The 26,352-nt window shown below is 34.2% G+C and overlaps 1 protein-coding gene across 1 annotated transcript; it reads left to right on the top strand.

The window, feature by feature from the left end:
• On the top strand, window positions 1-22,593 carry LOC124372642 (lachesin-like; the record flags this gene model as incomplete). The annotated part of the gene is given in 10 exon segments (XM_046831046.1): window positions 1-138; window positions 1,049-1,075; window positions 1,077-1,257; window positions 1,675-1,721; window positions 1,723-1,846; window positions 2,617-2,745; window positions 17,023-17,161; window positions 18,798-18,946; window positions 20,058-20,073; window positions 22,320-22,593. Coding segments are annotated over 10 exon segments (1,224 nt in total), but the record flags the coding sequence as incomplete, so codon positions are not given.
• Window positions 22,594-26,352: the final 3,759 nt, after the last annotated feature.

The raw sequence follows: 26,352 nt of genomic DNA, 5'->3' as shown, positions 1-26,352 counted from the left end.
GGATGGGATAGCAAAGAACCTCGACCACTGGCGGTTCAGGAGGAGCCCGAGTTCGCCATGAGCATCAGTAACTTGACAACACCCCTAGGACGTGAAGCCGTGCTCTCGTGTGTGGTAGAGAGACTCGGCAAGTACAGGGTGAGTTCCCGCTTATAACCGATATAAAGAATTTGGAGACATGAGTTTTATAAAACGTGACTTGTATTTGGAGTCAGTTTCCATATAATAATGAATTATGTAACAAAATTATTCCATTACGGGTTCATATATTTTAAAAATAAAAACTAGGTCTAAATTTAATTATCATGCTTCTGAAAATTTTAATTTAAACTGATGCGGCTCTGTTATATGGAGTAAAAATGCAACGAGGAATATTTAGTTCCTTTCCTAACGGACATATTGTTTACATGAGGATGTTAATACTGCCTTTTTTTCTTTACTTTGAAATTACAAATGGATTAAATACAATATAAGACATTGACATGCAATTTGAGTTATACCATTATATCTAGCTCTTGAAGTTTGAAAAAATGAAACCTCTTCCTCGTCATGTTAATTTGTTACTTTTTATTTTAATTTGTAAAACGCCCTATTTAGTTTAGTTTTTTTGTACAAATTCTATCTAAAGAAACATTCCTTAACAGATCCATAATAATCATTTCTTTGAAGCTGAAGTAAACAAAACTGCCTGAGTATAAAAATTCAATTTTCTCTAATGAAGTACAATTTTAAATCGTGCCGTATTACGCTTTTCGAGTGAAAAATATCTTAATGGAATAAATTCTAGGATCTTCAAATTAGGTGAACAGGGTTGAAAAAAAGAATTATATTGGTTGTAGACTTCAACAGTAAAAGAACAATCAATATCATGGTATGTTTAATCCTCTGTAAAGTAGCCCTTTCTTTAGGTTCTGGCTCTCATACTTATATATAGTTAGAGAATAGGTAACTCTAAAATATTATACTTTTTGTCTGATTAAAGCACAAATAAGGGGACTAAATTTATAATTTTCTCTTCATACTTTACTGAAACATTTTTTTGCTTTAGGTGGGCTGGCTGCGGGCCGAGGACCAGGACTATCCTGAGCCTACATACTCGTGTGGTGACGCACAACTCACGGATATCCGTGACACACGACAACCACCGCACCTGGCAGCTTCACATTAAACAGGTTAAAGAGTCGGACAGAGGGTGCTATATGTGTCAGATAAACACTAATATCATGAAGAAACAGATCGGCTGCATTGACGTCTTAGGTAAGGCCTTTTGGCAGGGATTAACTGCAGTTTTAAGATATACTTAGTTTGAACGGACATACAAATAAATAAGCATTGTTTGTTCATGAAAGAAATGGCTTATTTCACTTAAACCAAACACATACATTTTTAAGTTTATTTTTTTGTATTTTAAAAAGATAATAAATATAAATATAGAATTTAATTCATAATTTTAATTTTGCCAGGGTAGTTTTACCATATGTTTATTCAAGTATATGCAAGATCATTGATTACATTTTGCAACCGAGTGTGAACAATAAATTTATTGGGATTATAAGCGTGAATGAATGGAACATATTACGAGTAGACATATAACTTATTCTTTCTGCCATATTGATGCTTTCATCCACTATGATCCCTTTTTCCTCATATAATATTTCAAAACATATTTTCTAGTGCCTCCCGATATCTTGAATGACGAGACAAGTTCCGACATGTCGGTGCAGGGAGGGAGAGAACTCCACACTAATCTGTCAGGCAACCGGTCATCCCAAGCCAAGAATACTCTGGCGACGAGAGGACGGCGAGGGCATAATCATCAGGAAGGGGCCAAGGGATATTGTCAAGGGTTAGGGGTTCCATCTGTGTTTATCTATAATTAATCAGAAAAATAATTTTACATTGTTTTCTCACACTTCCTAAAAATTATTTAAAATCGATCTAATCAGTTTATTTGTTTACATCAAGATTAGTATTTTGTTTATTTTGTCTTATGCTTAACAACTGAATTTCTTAATCATTAAAGACATTGTAAATAAGTACAAGTTTTAGTATAATAAGTTTTCAAAATCATAACGAAATAGATTTACAACATTCATAATTTCCAGGATTTTCAAGACATTTCATACAGAAATAGATTTGTAGCAAATGTTGGTTGTCATGGGACATGTATACAAGTAATACCTATTATATGTCAACTAAAACTAAGATAATTAAGATGTTATCATTGTCATATAAAAAAAAATTCGATAACCTATTTCAATCCTTTCAGAGACTTTCTATAAATTTTGATTTTCTATAAATTGAGGCACGTCTGCCTCATTTTACTAGATTAGACGAAATTTCATTTTAATGTTTTCCATTCACTGATATACACGATTAAATTTCTTAAATTGATACATTCCACGTAAAAAATGTGTAATGTCCAAAAAAAATTTATAATTTTTATGACAAGTTTTTTAAAATAGAAGGACATTTATATTTAAAATATGTTGAACAAGTTGTGCAAGTTACCCAAATATTGCTATAGCAGCGTCTGTGTTGTGTTGGAATAAACACTAGGATCAGGTGTTATTCTGAGGACTTGCACTCTTAATATATTACAATATGTTATTCCAGTGGACATGTATAACGGTAGTGCCATGACGTTCTGGAAAGTAGACCGCCGTCAGATGGGCATCTATCTGTGTATTGCAAGCAATGATGTCCCTCCAGCTGTTAGTAAACGGGTGGCATTCAGCGTGAACTGTGAGTACAGATTAGTTTATTTATCTGAATATTATCATTTCTTTTGTGAATAAGTGAAAAATTATACCTAAATATGCTATTCATTATTTGTCATTTAGGCTGCATTATTAAAAAGCAATAAAAGTATTTGAATTAGAATCCATAAGTCATTAAAAAAAAGAATTGATAAGTATGTAGCTATGCGATAATCTAAATAACCGGTCAATCAATTTGAACAATCATTTTTGTAAAATATTCATAGGTGTAGGTTTTTAAATCTGTATAAAGAGAAACCTGGAAATAGTTTTCCTGACATATTTTACAGTTTGGGTACATAATTATTATATTTAAGAAACTGAATCTAAATTTAAAAGGCAGTTAACAGATTGCTAAGTCTATAAGCTGAAATTTCTCAAAAGTGGCAGTTAAGTTCATATTCATGTTCGCAGAAAGGAAGAACGAATTTAAACACTTATGTTTACTACATATTACACTAGTGACCACTAATGTGATGTAATGAATCAGAAGTACCATTAAGACTGTTATACAACTTTACAAAGATAATTTTAGATCACATTTTCACATCACTTATTTTCACGTAAAAATATTTTTTATTCTGATCTTTCATAAAAAATTCAGTACAATTAACATGTCTCATTTCTATTTTTTCGTAAATTTTCTTTATCCTGGTTCAAGGCGAACAATATATGTTACGTATGTTAGACTTGAGTAGTATACTTTTGGCCGTTGCTGGGACAGAGCACCCGAGACCGGTTCTGGGGGACAAACCGTTGTGAGACCGAATCTTGGACAGAATTTTTTAGAGAGCGACTAAGAGTGTGAGTACGGGTAGTCAGAACCGCGCCGCGCGAATCACCACGCATGTCATCGCTGTCCCGCCACCGCAATTTTTTAGAGAGCGACTAAGAGTTGTGGAGTACGGGTAGTCAGAACCGCGCCGCGCGATATCACCACGCATGTCATTCGCTGTCCCGCCACCACCGCGCAGACACCACGCGTTGTTACTGTAAGTATACAAGCATCGGCACGCGCCTCGTCAGCACCGCACCGCGCGACTGCTGAACCGTCACCGCCAAGCAATCGGCACGCGCCTCGTCATCACCGCGCCCGCGCGACTGCTGAACCGTCACCACCACCGCGCCGTGTGAGACACCGCGTTCTTGTTTCTATAAGTATTACAAAACAATCGGTACGCGCCTCGTCACTGTCCAGTCACCGCCGCGCCGCGCGAGACACCGCACCTTATAAATTACTAGTTTGGTATAATGTAAGTGTATTGTGGATAGTATCAGGAATTAATGAAGCAGAAAAGTCGGAAAGAAATCCTGCTTCGAGCATTAGAGGTTCATAAACCTGTGGTTAAGCGATTCCCTAAGAGAAAAATTGTAACTTTGGGTATTGATGATTGTGGGCTGCAGACCTTGTTGTAATTATTAGGTTTTCAAAGGAAAATGATTGATTCAGATACATACTTAATGTAATTGATACGTTTTCAAAATATGCGTGGTCAGAACCATTAAAAACTAAAAGCTCAAAAGAGGTTACTAAATCGTTTGGTAAAATATTAAGAAGAGCGAAATTGGTTGGTCACAAACCCCCGAACCTTCTTCACGCGGATAAAGGACGAGAATTTGTTAATAAGGAATTTTAGAGAGTTTTTACACAAAAATCAAATAAAGTTATACCATACTGAAAATGAGGAAAAAAAGTGCCATTATAGAGCGTTTCCATAGAACTCTCAATGAAAAAATGAAAGTGCACTTTGAAATTCAAAACTCTTTTAGATGGGTGTCACATTTACAGAAGCTTCTACGTCAATTATAACAGAAAAATTTCATAGCAGCTATAAAGATGAGCCCATCAGAAGTGAATTCAAGCAATGAACAAAACTTTAAGAAACATGTACGCAAACACTGGACGATGTCTAGTATTCAGACCCAGACTTTCGGTTGGAGACCGTGTAAGAATTACTATAAAGAAAGATGTATTTGGAAAATAAATACCGCAGAAATTGGACAAGAGAAATTTTTTTCGGATTGTGGCCGTCAACAAAAAACTTGCCCTGTTACCTACAAAATAGCAGACCAGTCTGGTGAGGAAATAATAGGATCGTTTTATGAAAAGAGTTACAAAAAACTATGTTCTAGTTCAGAGTCAAATGTATTAATAATGCTCTCATCCTTCCTTCCACTCATCCCACACACACCCCACCCTCTTCCTACTCCTCTTCCTATTCTCATCCATCCATACCTCATCCTTTTCCATCGTCAATCGCCCATACAATAAGAGAGTAGCCAGCTCTATAATAATGGTGTTTTCTTCTGCTAGCAAGCAAACAGGCATTTCTCAATGCTACGGATGGTCTTCGAAGATCATCAGTCAAGAAATGTTCGAATTGTGGAGAAGAGGTTACGGCATCTAACCTATCCCGCCACCAAAAAACAAAGAAGTGCATCCATACCTCATCCTTTTTCCATCGTCAATCGCCCATAGAGTAACAGAGTAGCCAGCTCTGTAATAATGGCGTTTTCTCCTGCTAGCAAGCAAACAGCATTTCTCAATTGCTACGGATGGTCTTCGAAGATCATCAGTGAAGAAATGTCCGAATTGTGGAGCAGAGGTTACTGCATCTAACCTATCCCGCCATCAAAAAAAAAACCAAGAAGTGTATGTCAGCGTCAAATCCACCAGCTTACGCTTCTTCCAACGAATTCAATGAAAAACCTCCTTCGATGAAACAAGTATGTTCAAGGTGTGGTGCTGAAGTCAGGAAACTCCTCCATGTCCCGCCATAAAAAAACAAAGAAATGCATGTCTACGTTAGACAGACAAACTCCGGATTTTGATATGTCTATGTTGGAAAACTACGCTGATGACTGTGAGTGACAATCAATTCCAGAACGCGATTGCTGATTTTGATATGTCTATGTTGCCAGAGTCCTATTCAAATCTCAGACCTGAAGAACAAGACGTGATTTCTGATTTTGATATGTCTATGTTGCCAGAGTCCTATTCAAATCTCAGACCTGAAGAACAAGACGCGATTGCTGATTTTGATTTGTCTATGTTAGACACTCCAGATTTCTATTCCAAAATTAGAGCTATAATTGGTCCATCTAAAGCTGACGCTCCAAAGTTTGAACCACCAGTAAAAAAGGATACACCCCGATTCATCGAAAATTATATCAATACTTGGTCCACCACCATTTGAAGTTCCGGATGAGTCCGACTATTCACTGCATATACCATATAGTCCTGTATACCATTCACCACTACATATCCCAGAGAGTCCAACATACAACGTGCTTAGTCCGACCGATGTACGTGCTCAAATAAAACCCCAGAAGAAAACCATGTCCAAAATGCAGTAAGGAAATAACGGTTTCCAACATGGCTCGGCACCGAAAATCTCAAAAATGTGCCAAAAACCAGCATGGTATGACATATAACGAACGTCTGAAAAAGATGGAAATTCAAACCAGCTCCTAAAAGTAAAATGTGTTGGATTTGTGAAACACCAATAGAGTCATCCAACTGGAACCGTCACAAACAATCGAAACGTCATATCCATTTTGTCAGCACTTCATGAAGGTCCTCGATACAAGAGTGAAATATTACCCATTACGAGACTGACACCAAGACTGCCGGCACCTACTCCAGACATCAACATGCTGGTAAAGAAATACCCAAAACGACCCAGGGAAGTCAAACAAGTACCAAAGGTCAATACAAACGATATAGCTCTTGAAGCGATGATCCGAAAACCGACTAGACCACAAAAGATTCCTACAGGTGTGAAAAAGATTATTAGTGAGACACCGACTAGTACAATTAATAGTGAGAATTCGATTAGCCCTACCATGGAAGAAAGACAGCTTCTGTCTGAAACAGAATCGCCTTCAACACCTCATCTGGTTCCGGTACGTACTCCAGAGGAGTCACAGACAATACTTGATGAAATATCAGAAGTCCAGTCGGCATTCACGGGAAGATTGAAAACGTATGTGATTATAAACAAACGTGGGATCAAAGATCCCAAAAATGTTTCTTGAGATATGCAAACCACTCGTTGTTGAAAAACTTCAGGAAGCTGTAAAAGAAAAAAATCTTAAGGTAAACATGGTTTATCATGTTGAATTCAAGAAAAATAATAAACGATGTGAAGGTGACTCAAGTCATAAACTTTAAAACGAAAAATGAAATTCTTTACTCGACAACGTCTCTGTCTGACTATTATAACTCAGCAAAACTTAAGATGTTGGTTGAGATGGAGGAGTTTGAGGCAAACGGTTTCTCAATGGTCACTAAAAAGTGTGAAAAGACTTGGAGATCAGAGTCAACCGATACGTTCCTTTTCATGGATCCAGCTATGTGGTTCTACCAAAACAGATTCAATCCAAAAAGGCTGTTATTAATGTAAAAAACGAAGATCAGAAATGTTTTATGTGGTCTATTCTGGCAGCTTTACATCCAGTTAAGGTTCATCCAGAAAGAATCAGCAATTACGAACCTTTCAAAACGAGAGCTGCTTCATGCACTAGCAACTTGCGAATGCCCATGAAACTTGATGATATAGCAAAGTTTGAAAGACGTAGTGGAATTTCTGTTAATGTCTATGCTTATGATGACAAGTTCGATATATTCCCGCTGAGAATAACTTATAACGAGATGGAAAAACATGTTAATCTACTATTTATCAGAGAAAAAAACAAACACTCACTACTGCTGGATCAAAGATATGTCTTGTTTGGTTAGTTCACAGATCTCACGAAATGGACATAAGATGTGGATATGCAATAGGTGTTTACAACACTTTACGAGAGAGGATTTACTCATCAAGCATAGAGAAGACTGTAACACACACGATGCTGTGAAATTGGAACTACCAGAGCCAGGAACTGTAATTAGATTTAAAGATTTCAATTGCTAAATGAGAGTGCCCTTTGTGTATTACGCAGACTTTGAATGCTGTCTAGCACCTATTTCAACATGTCAACCGTGTAAAGTGGATTGTAATGGTAATCATCAGTCGTTCACTATCAAATATTCAGAAACATAATGCCATTTCCTTCTGTATGTATGGGGGTGTCAGAGGACGGCTTTTCCAAACCACCGATTAAATACTTTGGAGACGATGCTGCACATGTATTTGTAAAATCATTGATTGAGGAGTCGATAAGGATTAATGAACTTTACAAGAGTGAAGCAATAGTCCCCATGCAGTTGGTGACAAAAGAGCAACAGGAAATATTTGAATCTACAACTACGTGGCATATCTGTGGAAGTTTTCTTGGTGATGAGCGTGTTAGAGACCATAACCATTTGACGCCTTTGTTTAGAGGAGCAGCTCACAACAAGTCTAACATCAATTTCAAAAAACCTAGGTTCATTCATGTTTTTCATTCATAATTTAGCAGGTTACGACACTCACCTATTCATTAAAGAGTTTGGTAAGTTCGAAAATCGCATATCATTGATACCCAACAACGAGGAGCGGTACATTTCCTTTACGGTCAGTGTGGAAGGTGGAATTGAACTACGATTCATCGATTCATTCAAGTTCATGTCACAAAGTCTCGATAGGTTGGCAAAGAATCTGACTAGATCTCAATTCAAACACATCTCAACATATTACAATGGTAAGGACCTCAATTTATTGCTACGAAAAGGAGTGTACCCTTACGACTACATGGACAGTATAGAAAAATATAGTGAAACATCACTACCTAGTCAAGAAGAATTTTACAATAGACTGAATAAACAACACATAACAAATGAAGATTACAAACATGCGTGCGATGTATGGACCGCCTTTAACATTCAGAACATGAAAGAATATACAATGCTATATAACGAAACCGATGTCTTGCTGCTTGCAGATGTTATGGAAAACTTCAGGGATGTATGTCTCAATACATACAAATTAGATCCTGCATGGTATTTCACAGCACCTGGGTTGGCTTGGAACGCAATGCTAAAAATTACAAAAGTCGAACTGTCCCTGTTGACTGACATCGATATGGTACTCATGGTTGAAAAAGGTATTCGTGGTGGTATTTCACAGTGTTCTCATCGATATGCGAAGGCAAACAATCCCAACATGAAAGACTACGACAAATCGAAACCAAACAACTACCTCATGTACTTGGATGCAAACAACCTGTATGGGTGGGCAATGTCTGTAAAACTACCATATGCAAACTTTCAGTGGAGCAGTACAGACATCGATGTAATGAAAGTTAGTGACGATTTCACCCACAGGCTACATATTAGAAGTTGATTTGGAATATCATGAAGAACTACACGACGTACACTCTGATCTACCTCTCGCTCCAGAACGTAGAGTCCCACCAGGATCGAAAATGGCAAAGCTTCTGACAACTCTCTATGGCAAAGAAAAGTATGTCGTACACTACAAAAATTTTAAGCTTTATTTGAGTCTGGGTATGAAACTAAAACATGTTCATAGAGTTCTTAGTTTCAGTCAAAGCAATTGGTTTGCAACCGTACATTAATCTGAATACCATGGAGCGTACAAAGGCGAAAAATGATTTTGAGAAAGACTTTTTTAAACTTATGAAACAACTCAGTTTTTTGGAAACACTATGGAAAATATGAGAAATCGTGTGGACATTCGTTTGGGTACTAAGTCCAAATTAGTGGAAAGATGGGTTAGCAAACCGAACTTTTAGAGTCGAACCATCTTTACAGAAAACCTAGTTGCTGTACATTTTAGTAAGAAAAAACTTTTGTTAAATAAAACCTATTTACGTAGGTATGAGTATTCTAGACATATCAAAGACACTGATGTATGATTTCCACTACAATGTAATGAAAGAGAAGTATGGATCTAATATAAAAATGGTGTACACCGATACCGATTCCCTGATATATGACATCAAAACGAAAAACTTCTATGAAGACATGAAACATTTAATTGGATTATTTGATACAAGTGACTACCCCAACCCCCAACCAATATGGGCTTCCCCACGTAAACAAAAAAGTTCTGGGTAAAATGAAAGATGAACTTAATGGTCGAATCATGCGAGAGTTTGTAGGACTACGATCCAAGATGTATGCGAGCAATATAGAAGACAACCATTTCATAAAGAGGTCTAAGGGCGTGAAAAAAGCTGTAGTTGAAAATGAAATTACCTTTAGCTACTATAAAGACTGTTTGTTTAGTAACATCGAGCACTACAAAACGATGAATACAATTCGGAGTCAAGCACACAATCTCTACAGCGTAGAACACCATAAAGTGGTACTTTCATCAAAGGACGACAAGCGTTTCGTACTCGAAGACAATATCCGAACCCTAGCATGGGGTCATTATAGAATATGCGAAAACTGTTAAATTGTAAATGTATGTAAGAGAACATACTATGGAAATTCAAGTGTATTGCAAAGATAAATTCGAAGACCAATTTTTACCTAGACCGTTACGGTGTCTTATTGTAGGACCGTCTGGGAGTGGTAAAACGAACTTGTTATTGAATTTCATTTACAACAAAGATGGAGTTCCGTTCAAGAATCTATACGTGTTCAGTCGTTCAATAGAACAACCTGCATATGTAGATCTGCGTGAACAATACAGTAGATTAGAAAAAAACCTTAGAAGACAAATAGCGTTTTTTTCTATTCGTCCTGTCAAGATCTCATTTCTATCGATGACTGCAAACAAACTCACTTGTGGTTATTTGATGACTGCCTCCTAGAAGAGCAAACTAAAATCAAAGACTATTTCATTAGAGGACGTCATAAAGGGATTTCTTGTGTCTACCTGAGTCAGAGCTATGGTCGAGTTGATATGCAGGTCATACGAAACAATGTTAATCTGTTGTGTCTGTTTACAATGAACAAGTACTATACAAAGAGAGTGTTCCAGGACTTTGTAGGTTCTGACATGACTTTCAACCAATTTGAGGCTCTCTGTTTTGAGTGCTGGAAAACACCTCATGGGTTCATATCTATTAATACATCAGCTAAACCACAAAAAAGGAAATACATGTGCAATTTAAAAATGAAACTAAGTGTTGAATAATACTTCGTTGTAAAACGTACCAGTATAAACGTAATTTGACGTCCATAAAACGTAATTTGACGTTCATAAACGTAATTTAACGTTCATAAACGTAATTTGACGTTTAAGTATAAACGTTTTTAACGTTCATAAACGTAATTTGACGTTTAAGTATAAACGTAATTTAACGTTCATAAACGTAATTTGACGTTCATAAACGTAATTTAACGTTCATAAACGTAATTTAACGTTCATAAACGTAATTTTGACGTTTAAGTATAAACGTAATTTAACGTTCATAAACGTAATTTGATGTTTAAGTATAAACGTAATTTAACGTTCATAAACGTAATTTGACGTTCATAAACGTAATTTGACGTTTAAGTATAAACGTAATTTAACGTTCATAAACGTAATTTGACGTTTAAGTATAAACGTTATTTAACGTTCATAAACGTAATTTGACGTTTAAGTATAAACGTAATTTAACGTTCATAAACGTAATTTGACGTTCATAAACGTAATTTGACGTTCATAAAACGTAATTTGACGTTTAAGTATAAACGTAATTTAACGTTCATAAACGTAATTTGACGTTTAAGTATAAACGTAATTTAACGTTCATAAACGTAATTTGACGTTCCAGTGTAAACGTGACTTGAAAGATTTGAAGAATAACGCTGTATCTATTACTATAAGTATACAACATGGCGAATAAACTAGATGCAAAAGAAGCAAGGCGACTTGAAAAAATTCAGACTGTCTTGGCTGCAAAGTTCAAACGTGTTGAACAGGATGAATTAAAAAACTTCTCAAACAAAAATACTATATCATCAAATGCTAATGAGACGTCTGCCAATCGTAACATATCAATAACACATGATCGACCGCTCACTGTTTCTAAAGCTAGAAAGTTGGATGAGTTAAACCGGAAATTACAAAGTGAGTTTGCTCAGACCTATTTTAAAGAGTTAGAAGATGTTCGTGAAAATGAGAAAAAGTACGAACCAATCACCAGAGCCATTAGGGAACAACAACATAGAGAATTGGAAACACAAAAGATACGTAGTCAAAACCGTATGAAACAGTTGGTAAGATTTCAACCTCAAGCATCAGATCGTCGAACGTTTGAGGATGTAGATTACGATGATGAGCCAGAAGTACAACCTCAAGAGCAATCGATGAAACAGTTGATGGATTCTAAAGTAGTAACACTTGGTTCTCTAGGAGCCCGATACCTTCCAAAATCCAACGACAAACAGTTTGGTATTTGGTACGATGAAAATCTAGAGCAGCCGATGATCGGTTCCGAACCGATTACATTTGATTATGATGACATTATATTAGTCAGCTCTCAAAAGAAATACAAAGGGACTGAGGGTCTTTGGAGATTGTTGACGAAAAACAATATAGTAGAGAAGGATCTGTACACCGATGAAGACTGGAACTCTTACAAGGACATGTTGGTGAGGACAAACTCGCTTTTCCAAAGAAAACAATCCCAAAAGTAATCGTCCCAAATCAAGTCAAGGACTAAAGTGGAAACATATGATAAAAACCTATTTGGGATGAGTTTGTGAATGGAAAAGTGGCAACAATTGGTTCAGGGTTAAAGGTTTACAATGAAAGTCCGGTCGAATATAAGTACATAAAGAACTTCAAAGACCTCATTGACAGGTTACACTACATTCAAGCTCAGGAAGAAGCTGGGAACAACAACTTTCATAATGAAAAAACTGTCTGTGGTTGATTTCCTTTACGATGAAATGGAAGACCTAATTGCTACACCTAAAGGGTTGAAGTACCTAGTCAGATGTTTGTCTGTTTTGCCTGAACATGTTATAGAAGGTAAAGGGCTTTTGAACGACATCATTAACAAGTTACCATTCGAGTTACATGCGCCCAAGAACTGGAATCTTGATACGTACAACTTACTGTGGGCCCGGCACCCAGCTTGACAAGAGACTTGCTAGGGGAGATAAGGGAATTAATCCCCTCGATGATGCTTGTAAGAAGCATGATATATGGTATAGGGATCATAAAAACACAGAAGACAGGTGGGAGGCGGACAAAATATTACAAAAGAAAGCTTGGGGAGAGGGTTACCTCAGATGATGCTGACTTGAATGAGCGTATGGTCGGCCTAGCAACAACAGGAGGAATGTGGTTGAAACGTAAACTCGGTATGGGGTTAGGAACTTCAGGATGTATCTACCCATCAGATATATAAAGCAATGAAAGCAAATATTTTTTACCCTATATATAAGAGAGGATATAATAGAACAGTGATCAGTGGTAAAACCAGTGATGGAGAAACTGTATATTGAATTTTCGAGCGGTATAGCAAGAAGTGAGTATAGAACTGCAATGCCAGTTTCAGAGCTCAACTTCAATGCACCCAACAACAATACAACATTCAAACTGGATCATGGAGACGCATTTTATGATTCACGCATAATGTACCACATTCAAGGAAAGTATGTGCAAAAAATCTGATGGATCTGATTATCAAACTAACTCTACTGTCAAACTGGTAGACAACTTCGCGGCCTTCTTGTTTTCAAGAATAGAGCTGAGGAAACACAATACATTGATCGACACAGTAGAACTCCCCGGCATCACCAGCACTATAAAGGGGGTTGTTAGTTACAGTAACACTGAAAAACAAACACTCTCAAGTAGTGGTTTCTCATCATCGTTTACAGGAGGTGGGAAGTTTGAAGCACTCGGCACACTTGGGCATTTAGGATTAGGGTTTCTTTGACCACCTACGTTACCCGATGTACAAGGGAGATTTTGAAATCACATTTACTAGGAATGAAGATAATGATGCGTTGTTTCACTGGAAAGGGGCAGGGTCCACAGCAACGGATCCTGGTGATGGAAAAAATTGTGATAGAGTCGTTTGTGTTACGAGTCCCCATAGTCGATTATACCAGCACTTCCAAAATCCAGTTAATTGATGGTTTGAAACATCTGAGTGACAAGGATGCTTTAGTCTACAACTTCTTTCAATGGCAATGCATCGACAAAAGAGGGGTGTTCGGTTCATCGTTCAGCTTCGATATTACAAGTGTTTACAGAAATGTGTTCAATCCTAGATTTGTTATAATCACACTTCAGACAAACAGAACAAACACCCAGGCAAAAGATCCTAGTAGATTTGACAGCTGCAACATCAAAAATGTGTCTGTGAAAATTAATGGAGAAAGGTACCCTCAGGAATTGCAGAATTTTGATATTACTAATGGTATATACAGGATCATGTACGATCAGTACCTAGGGTTCTGAAAAATAAACTTCGGAGACAATAACGTGTTAGTAAACCTGAAAGAATTTATTGATAACTCACCTTTGGTTGTAATTGACACACATCTACATCAACCAACAACAGACAGATCTCGAAGTGACATTCAGATTGAATTAGATTTTGTAAAAGCTATTGCATCTCCACAAGGGAGCAGCGGCACCACAGCATATGTTGTCGTTGTATCTGAGGCACATTTCTCAGATGACATTACTCGAAACATAATCAAATTCCTGTAAAAACAAATAAAAAAAACAACAAAAAACAAAAAAAGTAAAAGTAAAGTTTTTTTTTCATTAGTAGGCGCCAATTATTGTTTTTCATGTCAGTGTTTTGTATATAAGAAAGCGTATAGAATGGAAAGTCAGCATAATTATACAGTTCGGCTATCCGAAGCTCAAAAACGTAAGCTTCGTACAGCGTACAAAAGACGGAAACCTACAGTAATCAGATTATCTAATGAACAGCTGTCTCACGGAAGTGATCGTATACTTCTTTCTGGAGAGCAACACAAAGCCGTTTCTAGAGCCGTTAAGAACAAAAAAGGTTTACAATTGCTTCTAAGTTACAACCAACTCGTATCTAATAAACAAGGAGGGTTTTTGAAGGAAATTATGGAAATGGTGGATTCGTCAGTTCCTGGAGAAAACGCTTCATCTCTCCATTAATAAGAAGAAAGGTGGCTCCTTTACTTAGAGAAAAATTTATACCTTAGTTAAAGAGTTTAGTCGATGAGGAGTTGGACACCATTATTGAAAAAGACCCTACAGGTAGAGGGTTGAAAACGACGTATTGGTCGGAAGCTTGATGCATTGTTGTCTGTGAATAAAAAAAAGATATCTTCCCGCTGTCTCTTGGTGAAATAGAAAAATTAGCAGGTATATTAAACATTAATGAGTTTAGAGGTGTTTTCATGCGACAGTTACTTCCAGACAAACCTACAAATATCGAACGTGGTATTGTAAATCTTGGTGACCTTTCATCTGGTGGTACTCACTGGACGTGTTATGTGAAACGTGGTGAAAAGAAATTCTATTTTGATTCATATGGCGATGTCAATCCTCCAATAGAAGTAGTCAGGTACTTGGGGCCAAAAGGGTTGGTTTATAACTCAGAGCGTATTCAGGGGTTTGACGATCCTCCTATCTGTGGACATCTGTGCCTGGAGGTTCTACGACGAGATTCAGCTGGTGAGGACTGGGAACATATTCTTCGTAGTATAAGAAACAATAAAAATGCATGGAAACCATGGTTTTATTTTCAACAGATTTGGAGAAGAAATTGAAATTGGATCAATACCTACTCAACCCAATTCAGACCCTTCTCCTGACGAGATAATTGAGCTTGCAAGTGATTGTATCAAAAGTCTCACAAGATTTATTCGAAGTCAAGAAATTATTGGAATCGCATTTGGTAAAATCTGAAAAAATAATAAATGCGATCGAGATTTCCCCCACTAGTACCGTAAATGGTGAAAAGATATGGGGCAGCTTCCTACTGAAAAACCACCAGAGAATTGGTCAAGTGAGCAAAGTAGTGGAGCCATATGATGTGGTTGTCAAAGTTCAATTGAGTGAATTAGAAGGCAAGATATACATCATGCAGAAAAAATTCAACAACGAAATAAAAAATATATGGAAAGGGGTTTTGAAGACTTCCATGATGGTAGTAACTTCATCTAAAACTTGTATAGAATTATAAGTATATAAAAAACTGCAACCATGCCATTACTCAAACTAACTGGAACTGAGTCTGTACTGACTCTCCATTTAGAACACCCCATCCACTTGGATCCAAACGCGGAGTATTATATGGCTCTTGTTGGATTTTACTCTGAGAACAACATATACAACTTGTTGCAACATGTAAAAGTCTATTTTTGGGACTTGGAAATACATTTCATTCCGAAACCACTGATACTTCAATGTGGTTACTGGACCATTGAAAACTTGAAAAGAGTTTCAGAGATTACATACAGTCGTTGAATCTTAGTATAAATTCTGACGATTTCAAGATCTTCAAAGATGGTGACAAAATATCAATTAATTCTCCAATTAAATTCTACTTGGATAAAACCGTTAGTGATCTCTTAGGTTTTGAAAAATCTGATGCAACAAACTTACAAAAAGAATCGTCTTATTTCAACTCAAATGAAAATGTAATTGCATCGAATCCACCGAATCTCAGAGCCGTTGATGTCATCGAGATACACTGCAATATTGTCAACAATAGTCTTGTCAATCATGATGTTCACTCTCACAAACATTTGGAGACAGCAATCCTCTACTCCTTTTCCCCTAATGTACCACACGGCTACAAAATATCTCAATCACCTCAAGAAAAACACTACATACCTCTTCGGAGCGGTTTACGAAAGATTCAACAGATCACAATCACACTTGTAGACCAAAACAACCAACTGCTCCAGAACAACCATGTAAACAACATCGTCTATTTAGATCTGATCAGTAAATCACAAACACATACATACTCACAATTGTGGTAAATAAAAACCCGTGGTGTCTGCGCGGTGGAGGGACAGCGATGACATGCGTGGTGATTCGCGCGGCGCGGTTCTGACTACCCGTACTCACACTCTTAGTCGCTCTCTAAAAAATTCTGTCCCAGATTCGGTCTCACACGGTTTGTCCCAGATCCGGTCTCGGGTGCGTTGTCCCAGGAACGGCCAAAGTATACTACTGACTTGTTGTAAGCCGTGAGCAGGTAAATAAACTCTTTTAATTAATGAAAGTATGAACCATCATGTATATATTATATTTATATTGCTAGAAATGAAGTCAACTATGGTAAAATAAATTTATCTGACTGAAATTTGTTAAAAGGGAATGGCCGGAGGTTGACAATTTTTCAACGAAGTTAGTTTCTACTTCAGCTATTAAACACTAAGGTACGAAATCTTTACATTGTAAACTCTTTTTTTCAGTCGCACCTGTGATAAAGGTGCCCAACCAACTCCTGGGTGCGCCACTGGGGACAGACGTCCAGCTAGAGTGTTACGTGGAGGCTTACCCCAACACAATCAACTACTGGATCAAGAACAGGGGCGAGATGTTGCTTGACGGGTGAGTTTCCTATGGCATTTCTAATATCTAGGTAACTTCTTTTGTTAGTTTGACCTACTGATTTTCGGAAATACCACTAGAGGACATTCTTGCTACTTTACGGGCCAAACTCTACTTACTTTTACCGTTACTCTTTTTAAATGACATTAACAGATCCGTTTTTTTACGATTCTTCTTGACATGTTTTAAAAATATTCAAGTATTTTTGCCTCTTAATACGTGTCTAAGATACCAGATAAATTGTTAACTTTAATCATCTCAATCGGAAAAGCCACATCTTTCAAATTGTGAATCTTTTATCGAGAGATGGATATTTACTTGCTATTTGTATTTTTGTAATCTTATTATTAATTAGGGAATTTAATGCCGTCAGGTCATCTGCCCGAATAATTTACCTATACCTACGTTTAGTTTTGAAATGTACTGTTATAGTCTCTTTGCGTCAGTTAGCAAATCTGCCGATCTAAGTACGTAAAAGTGGCGTACTTTAAAGAAGCGCAATAAAAGTATAATAAATTGTTTTTAGAGATAAATATTGCTAAAATTTCTAAACCATGCGTTTAAATAATTTTTATTCATAACTTGAACGGAATAAATTACAAATGTCTATATTCTTTGCGTTCTTAAAAGGTGTATATATTAGTAGCAGACTATGATCCCTCAAGGTCGTAATATGTAATATATAAGTTTTTTTATGTAAATTCCATACACTACTATACGGTTTTAAGTTACTATATTTTCGTAATATAATAGGTTTATTTTAAGATTGCTTGTAATTCCATTTTTTGTTACCTGGTATATGTAACATTGTCAGGTAGGAAAAAAACTATTTGTCATCTTCCAATACAGATGCGTAAAAAGGGCAATTGAAGGAAATATATGGTGTATACGAAATAAAAAAAAATTTAAGCCAACAGTTTTTATTTATAATATAGTAAGAGGTACTATTTTCTAGCAAAAGATATAATCCCTTCCATCTGAAACCCGTACTTTACTCTATACAAAGGTTTATGGAATAAACAAATTTACACATCTATATTTTTTATATAATTTTATACATTGTTAGGTTCATGTCTTACAACACTCATTATTGTATCATGATTATAATTATTTTTAACGATGGAAAAAATGTTTTACAGAAACAACAAAGTCAAAATTAGTGAGGTAATTCTTTATCAGGGAAATGTATAACCGTAATCAATTGTTTTGGTGTAACTTTCAAGTAACGTGTATGTTTAAAACAAGAAAGATAATTTTTTATAAAATTTAAGGAAAAATAATACAAAAAGGTAATCGTTAAAATGGCATATGCTTTCCCGATGTAATTCCTAACATGTTATTTAACAGTTTTTTTGGAAGATTCATGAGTATATTTAGCAGTGCCTACATATTGTCTTTCTTCATTTCTTCATCCTAAGCTAAGAATAACAATAACTCTCTATTATCTAATTAATTTACAATCAAACTTTTTATGTTCCAGATATGCTTATAATATAAACGTGTTTAAATATTATCTGGATCACGGGTACTGCAAATTGTTAAATCCAACTCTTTGGCTGTATCTTAACTCAATCCGAACATACCCTAATTCTTTAGCTTGTGACTAGGATTTTTAATAAATAATACAATGTTATAGGTCAAAATACTCGATCCACGAGAATCGGTCTACCTACAAAGTGTACATGTGGCTGATCATCAGATCTTTCAGCCGTGCTGATATCGGCACATACAACTGCGTCAGCACTAACTCTCTTGGGCGTGGAGAAGGCACCCTCAGACTCTACGGTGAGCTACTTATTTCATTTTGCATTAGCTTGATTTATACTGCTTTATCATGGGTTGTTTCCAAATCCTATGAGAGGCATTTCATAATTGTTTGTAATTATGCAATGAAAATGCTAATTCAAAATTTGAATGTGTATGTTGCAAAATGTGTTTAGATGAAACTTTAACAATTATGGTTTGGAATATAACTTTAAAGACAGTGCATTGTATATTAATGAAGATATAAACACTAAAATACTATAAAAATACAGGATGTGTTGAATTTTGCTCTTACTAATCAGTAATAAAAACAGAATCAGTAGGGAACCCCCAAGAATTAGTGGTAAGGTCTTGGATAACCTACCTTGCTTAAGCTGAAAAAGATTACTTTCCTTTGGATAGTATTGCACGCAACAGTTTCTTACCTCACCGTGTCCATTTTCATAAGCATATTTCTGCCCTTTTATGTTGTCTGCATCTATATTAAAACGGTAATAAAAGATTGCCCTCATCCCTTAGTGTTATGGCATGAAGGCTGTTGGTAAAAATATCCATAACCAAAATAGCGTTGTAATTAAATGCCTGCAATATTCCAAGTTAATGTATAATCAAACTTCACAGATTTATTTTATAATTAACTAACTAAAACCATGAAATTAAACCATTGACGATTTTATTGGAATTAAATAATAACGCTTCGATAATAGGTTGTCATAGTTTAGTACAATTAACAGTTAAGAAAAATGTTTTTACTGTATTACAGTATATTGTAAAAGAATCACGATTTACTTAATATTTTATTGAAAATGTTACTTTAAATTTTATTCCATTTAGAAAACCATATTTAATAGTCTAAACAACTTTATTTAATTCAAATTGTATAATTAAACTATTTAGATTTTATCGTAAAAATGACATAATATTTAAGAAATTTATTAATTTTTAGCCACTTTATCTTCGTTTGAATCAATATGGAAGTGTTTTTCAAAGGTTACAAATATCAAAAAAAAATTATTTTTTACCATGATACAATTATATTCGAAATTGGAGATAAAACACCTTAGACAAGACTTCCAACACCCTACACGTACAGTTTGTGTGTTGTGTTATGTCTTGTTACTTGTATGCTTAGACATTGCCTTTATAGGGTTGGATACATATAAAATAATTTTAAATTTCAAGGGAGTTGATTAGATTTAATTTTATATATTAAAATCGATAGATACCTTGTAATTTTTGTTCAAAATTTTCTTTTAACCTTATTTCTACCGTTGCCGAAATCATCGCAGATAATAAATTATTTCTCTCATATGGAAAAAATAGTTATTGATACAAAAAAATTATTGTATGCTCAAAACAATTGATAGGTGGGTTCTAGGCTATTTGGAATACAGAGAATTGAAAGAAGGTAATGAAAGAAACACTTAAAAAGGGTAATAGTCCTGTTCTAAGTAACGATAATAAACCAATCATACCGTACAATCAAATAGCAACCCCTTCACTATTTCCGATACTAGACCAAGCCATAATATGAAACAACGTGCTACATTAGTTACATTTACACATTTTGAATAATAATGAAGTCTAATTTAGGATCATAGAAAAACATTTTACATTTGGTAAAATAACTAAATAGACTATAACTGCATAAAACCGGTTATGTGGCAAATAGATTTACTTTTAATTTTAATATTAGTATTTAATAATTACAAACATATTCTTATTACTATTATAATTAGTATTATCCTTTGTTATAATGTTTAAATATCACCTATGTGTGTTGCGTTTGACCTACAGAAACACGGGATGACTAAAAATAAAATATTTTGTAATAAATATACACATATATTACCTACATAATGTAAGCCTAATCTTATCGCATTTTTACATTATTAAACTTACTACTACGAGGTTTCTGAATTATTTACATGGCAATGTTACGACACAACATCTGTCGTGTAACAGGCCTCCAAGGAAATGCATGCAAAATTTCAAGTTCTTAATGCAAGTGTGCTGTGACAGATGGACAAAAAAGTATTACTGAATATAATAATTGGTTACTCCAACCTGTTAGACAAAAGATAAATTGTGACCCCATATTGGTAATATGATTTTACAAAGGCTTTACAAATGTATTGGTTGGGCATGCAACATCATAGAACTACTTATTGTCCTTTGATATTTCTAAAGCAAAACTTGGAGTCCTACAGTAGAAAGCTTTCTTAAAGTATTATATCAAATGGTATATTCACATGTAATTTTTTTGAACTAGGCTTTCTAGCACTAGTTAAATAATTAAAGTTTTGTGAAATTTAATTGTACTAACACGCAGAAATTCGAAGTTATAAAACAGTTTTCCAAACTTAGGTCTAGTGTTAACTTTAATTAGTTTAGTAATTATAGCACGCTGCGAGTGTTATTATTTAAAATGAAAACTTTATGTAAGAATGAACTCAGCACTTATTAAAAATGTTGTTCCACTGAATTCAGTATTGCTTATTTAAAACGATGCTTCGTGCCAATTTCAAGTCCATAGGTCAGTTTGTTTTGGGAGAATAGTTGGAAAGTCAGACAGACAGAAATGAAATATTTACAATTATTGATACAACGTAGTAAGTTTCTGTGCAAACTATGCAGTTAATAATGTGAATGTTTGTAATCGCATGGCTTGTAGCAATTTATTAATACCTGGCGTTTTATGCATGACTTAGAACATTATAAACATTGAGTTATTAGTTAAAATATTCATTGGAACAAAAATTAGAAATTAGATTATATGTACTAGACTATAGATTTACAAAATCAATGTGTTCTGTAGACAAAACTAGATTTTTTGCAAAACTACTTATATGTTTTTGTTCTTTCAGAAATAAAAATACATACTCAGTTAGGACTCAGAGATAAACACTCCGCCTTATTCGAAGGTGAGTGTAAGTTAATTTTGGTAGATCTTTTCAATGAAACGGAATTTTTGTAAAAATCAAAGCAAGTAGGTGAACTCAAAATACGCAAGGGTATGTATAATTATTTTTCATTTTCCGACCTTCAAGTTTTGTATTTGTATATTATTGAGAATAATATTAAAAAATTGACGTAAATTAAGAGAGTAATCAAGAAATAATATTTTTTCCTATCGCGAGATTTGAACTTTTATTATACATAATTTACTTTATATGTGCATTTATTTTGAAAATTTAATGCAATTAAAATAATTTTTTTTTAATATTAAAATGCGAAAACATTAGCTGGAAAGGTAAACAGAAACCTATAAAGTATGTAATCCTTCTACTTTTTATAAAAAAAAACTAAATATTTTCAGTTACTGGTGATGTATCAATTTAGAAATTTAGAAGGAAACAAAGTTACACAGTAACATTTTTCACATCTGTTGTAGGTCTGGCGGAAACGACGAAGAGCCACACTTCCGCTTCGAACGGAAGTCGAGAAAACAGCGACTCTTCCGGAAGTTGTCTCCTGGCTTCCTCTTTGCTGTTAGCTTCCGCTGCCGTCTTATCATCGAGGTGACCCTCTTCTCAGAAGCGCATTTTATAATCAATATCATCGTCCACCGCCCGCCACATGTACAGAACCCTGATCGACCGTTTTTCTACCCTTTTACAGTTTGTGACGATGGACATTTTGTTGACTACAGATTCTGTGATGCTTAGCAAACCTTGTTCAAAGTATGTAATGTTCAATGTATATTTGTAATGGATTGTTAGAGCTTAGTGCGTTGTTTAAATTATAATTATATGTACATAAATTGGATTGTGATAATAGGTTTATGACAGGGTGACTTTATCATTAAATATTAAAAGTGACAAGCTCTTTTGTAATCGTACCTTTTGTAAATTGTTCCGTATACGGAAACTTTTCATGACTGATTTCATTTCAGAAAATATTGTGCAATCATGTGCTTTTTGTAATATTACTAAAGAAATGTTTTTAATATTGATAATACATATCTGCTTGAAATGTCTCTATTATTTAAAAGAATCGATTATATACCATTATCCACTTCTAATGTAAATACGAAGCAGTTGATTTGCATTTTAATGTTTATGTTATGTTAATAGAAGTTGCAAGTGTAAAAAGTGTAGATTATATTGTTGTAGTAAATTGTATATAATTGTAGATTACTTGCAGGCCTAATGTCAAAATATTGTTTTAAAATATTATTTAAATTTCCTTTAATTAATTCTTTCCAATGAATACCTGATTAATAATTAGGGGATTTCAAATGAAGCGGAATGTAATCAAATATAAAGTAAAACCCAAAACGTTGCTTTAAAATTGCAGTTTTAAAAAAGGGTAAGAAACATTTAATGCTATTTAATATACCTACATAAAGACTTTATTTATAGACGATGAGTTTTAAAAATTAAATAGATGTACCAAGGGTTTGCTACTAGATTGGTTAGGGATTATAAAATATCATGTTATTTATACTTAAGTTTATAATTCTTTCATAATAGTCATCTCAGACAACTAAATTTACAATATTTATATAGATTTCTTAAATAAAAGAATATGTTTTGAGATGTAAAAAAAATTATTATAAAGCTACAATATTTAAAATTAAATCTTATGTTTTAAATTATTATACACTTCTTAAAGATTATGTATAATGATTCCAAAAGCTTCAAGGTTTTATTCTAAACTCTATTACACTAATATATAGTGAGCCACCTAACGGGCGATATTTCAAATACTAGTCTTGACGGAAATAATATTGTTAGCTTAAATCTTTTATTTCTTAAAGGATTGCAAAATTTACATTTAGCATTACTCGTTAAAAATGTGATTGGATGTATCTGTTTGTATTTGAAAATACTGCTTGTATATATACTTGTATATAACACTTCCATTGTATGAGTAATTGGTGCTAAATGCCAAAATAAAAAAGTTCGTGTAACTGAGAGGTGTATGACCTATTTATTTCTCAACCTATTCTACCTAACTTACAGTTACATAATGCTTGTGTTAGCTAATTGAGCGCTCTAAAATACTACGAAGTAATGCAATCCAAATGAATCTGCATTACTGACAATATTGGTGTTTTATTTGAAACACGTTTCTTGATGTTTTAACCTAACATATGAATAAGAATTGTACCACACCGCATTGTCTAAAAAATCTAAAAGTAGTTTAAATAATAAAAACTATGAAATATTGTGGTTATTTAGTTGAGCGTTGAAATAGGATTTTTACAAACCAAAAATTTTATTTTTGTGTATCTTAAAGTCTGTTTACAAGATATTTAAAACAGTTAGAGCATATAAATTACTTTCTAAAGACGTGGACATGATTTAGTTATAATTAATCAGTAATTGTGTTTCCGATACAATTTTCACTTTAACTCTTTAATTGCACACTTCTTTTACCCTAAACAACCACCATATTAATATCGTACAAATTAATGCAAAATATGTCATAATTGTTTTGCTAGTAGTTGCTTCAACATTTTATACATTTTCTCCAAATTGATTTATATTTTCAAATAATTTTTAATAAAATAATATTATTAATTTTATATGATATTTTTATATGGAAATGTTGTTTGATTAACAATGACTGCTATTTTGAAATATTTTATTCTTGAACAATAGCTAACGTGTTCATCGAATTATACTCATATTCTGCCTCTGTACCACAATGTTATCAGAATATATTAAGAAGTACGATAATTTACGTGTTTACAGTTATTTTCGAATTGAAGTTAAGTAATTAAAAAACTTATCCACAGGCAAAATTTAACCATATGTGATATGAAAATATGTGAAAAGAATCAAAATTTGAATGGCCTATATATTTTAAAACAATCATTAAGATAATAATATTACCTTATACAACCAGTCCTTTTTTCAAAACTTAAATTCCAAAATACTAAAAACCATAGAGGAAATTAAAATACAAAAAAATATAAAAAATTATTTTTAATTACCGTTTCGGTAATTAAAATTTGGCTATGTATATGTTGGAATCTGTTAAGTGGAATATTTTCCACGAATTTAAATGGCCGTTATCATGAAATTTCTTTATTTACAAATGTCTAACAAAATCAAACACGTTTTATGATATTAATGTTTTTGTACCAAGTTTACATATTGTATTTTAACAAAATTATTGTACCTAAGTATTCAAAGTTATTCTCACCATATACACCTTTGTATGCCCTAAAACATTTTATTTTTTTATTGAGCTGTATTGCATAATATAATTTGCATAATAACTCAAGCATAAATATTTTATCTTTTACAAAAAATATTAGTTTGAGTTACTTAAAGTTACGTTTGTCAGGTTGTCCATTATTGCAGTGTTGCTGTTATACCCAGCATACAAAAGATAATGGAGTGTGTCGTTTTTGTGGCGGAAAAGTTAATGGAGTGCTGCTCAACTCCAACCAAAGACTTATATTAATGGGACTCTCTCACAACTTTGTTGTCCGACTAAGATTCACTTCGGTTCTTACCGGTACCTGTAGATTATTACTTTCACTTTTTACGAATATAGCAAATTTCATAACATAATATTTTACCGTGCAATATATATGGATGCATGCTTCATTTTAGTTGCCAATACATTCAAACTTACGATTAAACATGGTTTAAATCTTATTTATACGTTAGTAAAATTTGCTTTTTAGCACGTAAAAATCCTAAAAGGTCTTTATTATAGTTATTTACAAACTGTAAGATTATTCATAAGATCCCTGTATAGTATGTCCTATGTGTGTTGAAGACCTGAGGCAATATTTTATAGGTAAGAAGAAATCGTCTCTTTTGAATTACCTATGATATGTAGAGTGCCTCAGAGTCACAGTGATGTCTGTTATTTTAGTTCTTGTTCAGTGCAATTTCTATGTATTAGACAAAAGGACATTTCATACGTTCGGCTATTCTTCCTGTTGCTCATGGACCAGGTTTACCCATCATTAACCACAGGATAGAAATATTTTAGGGTCTAGACTTAATGAAAGCTATACGTTAGTCTCCAGTGTTTCATTTCATGGTAACAAGGAAGAAAAAATTAATTAGTTCCTATTTTATACAACAGGGTGACGTATAGTGTTCTGCAACAACGTACCTGAAATCATAGAAATATTCAAAATGAAGTATGTACTGGAGGAATGGATTCTTTCATCGATTCGAAAATACATTTTGAAAGCTGAACTTCTTCACAATGGTAACCAATATGCACCCCTGCCTTTTGTGCACTCAGTCTGTTTAAAAAGTATGAACGAAAACTTTGAGTTTTTCTTAATAAGCTTAGATAATCTGCCCATAATTGGAATATTTGTGGAAAGTTGAAAGTCACATCCATGTTGCTAAGTCAACAAAGTGTTTACACAAAGTTTCAATGTTTCCTCTGTGATTTGGACAATCGTGACAAAAACACTATGTCAAGGAGAAGTGGCCGATTTGAAT

This window comes from Homalodisca vitripennis, unplaced genomic scaffold (genome assembly GCF_021130785.1).
Source record: "Homalodisca vitripennis isolate AUS2020 unplaced genomic scaffold, UT_GWSS_2.1 ScUCBcl_3699;HRSCAF=9388, whole genome shotgun sequence".
In the NCBI taxonomy this organism is placed as follows: domain Eukaryota; kingdom Metazoa; phylum Arthropoda; class Insecta; order Hemiptera; family Cicadellidae; genus Homalodisca; species Homalodisca vitripennis.
Note: the sequence above shows the minus strand (reverse complement) of the source record. Positions and strands in the feature narration are given on the sequence as shown.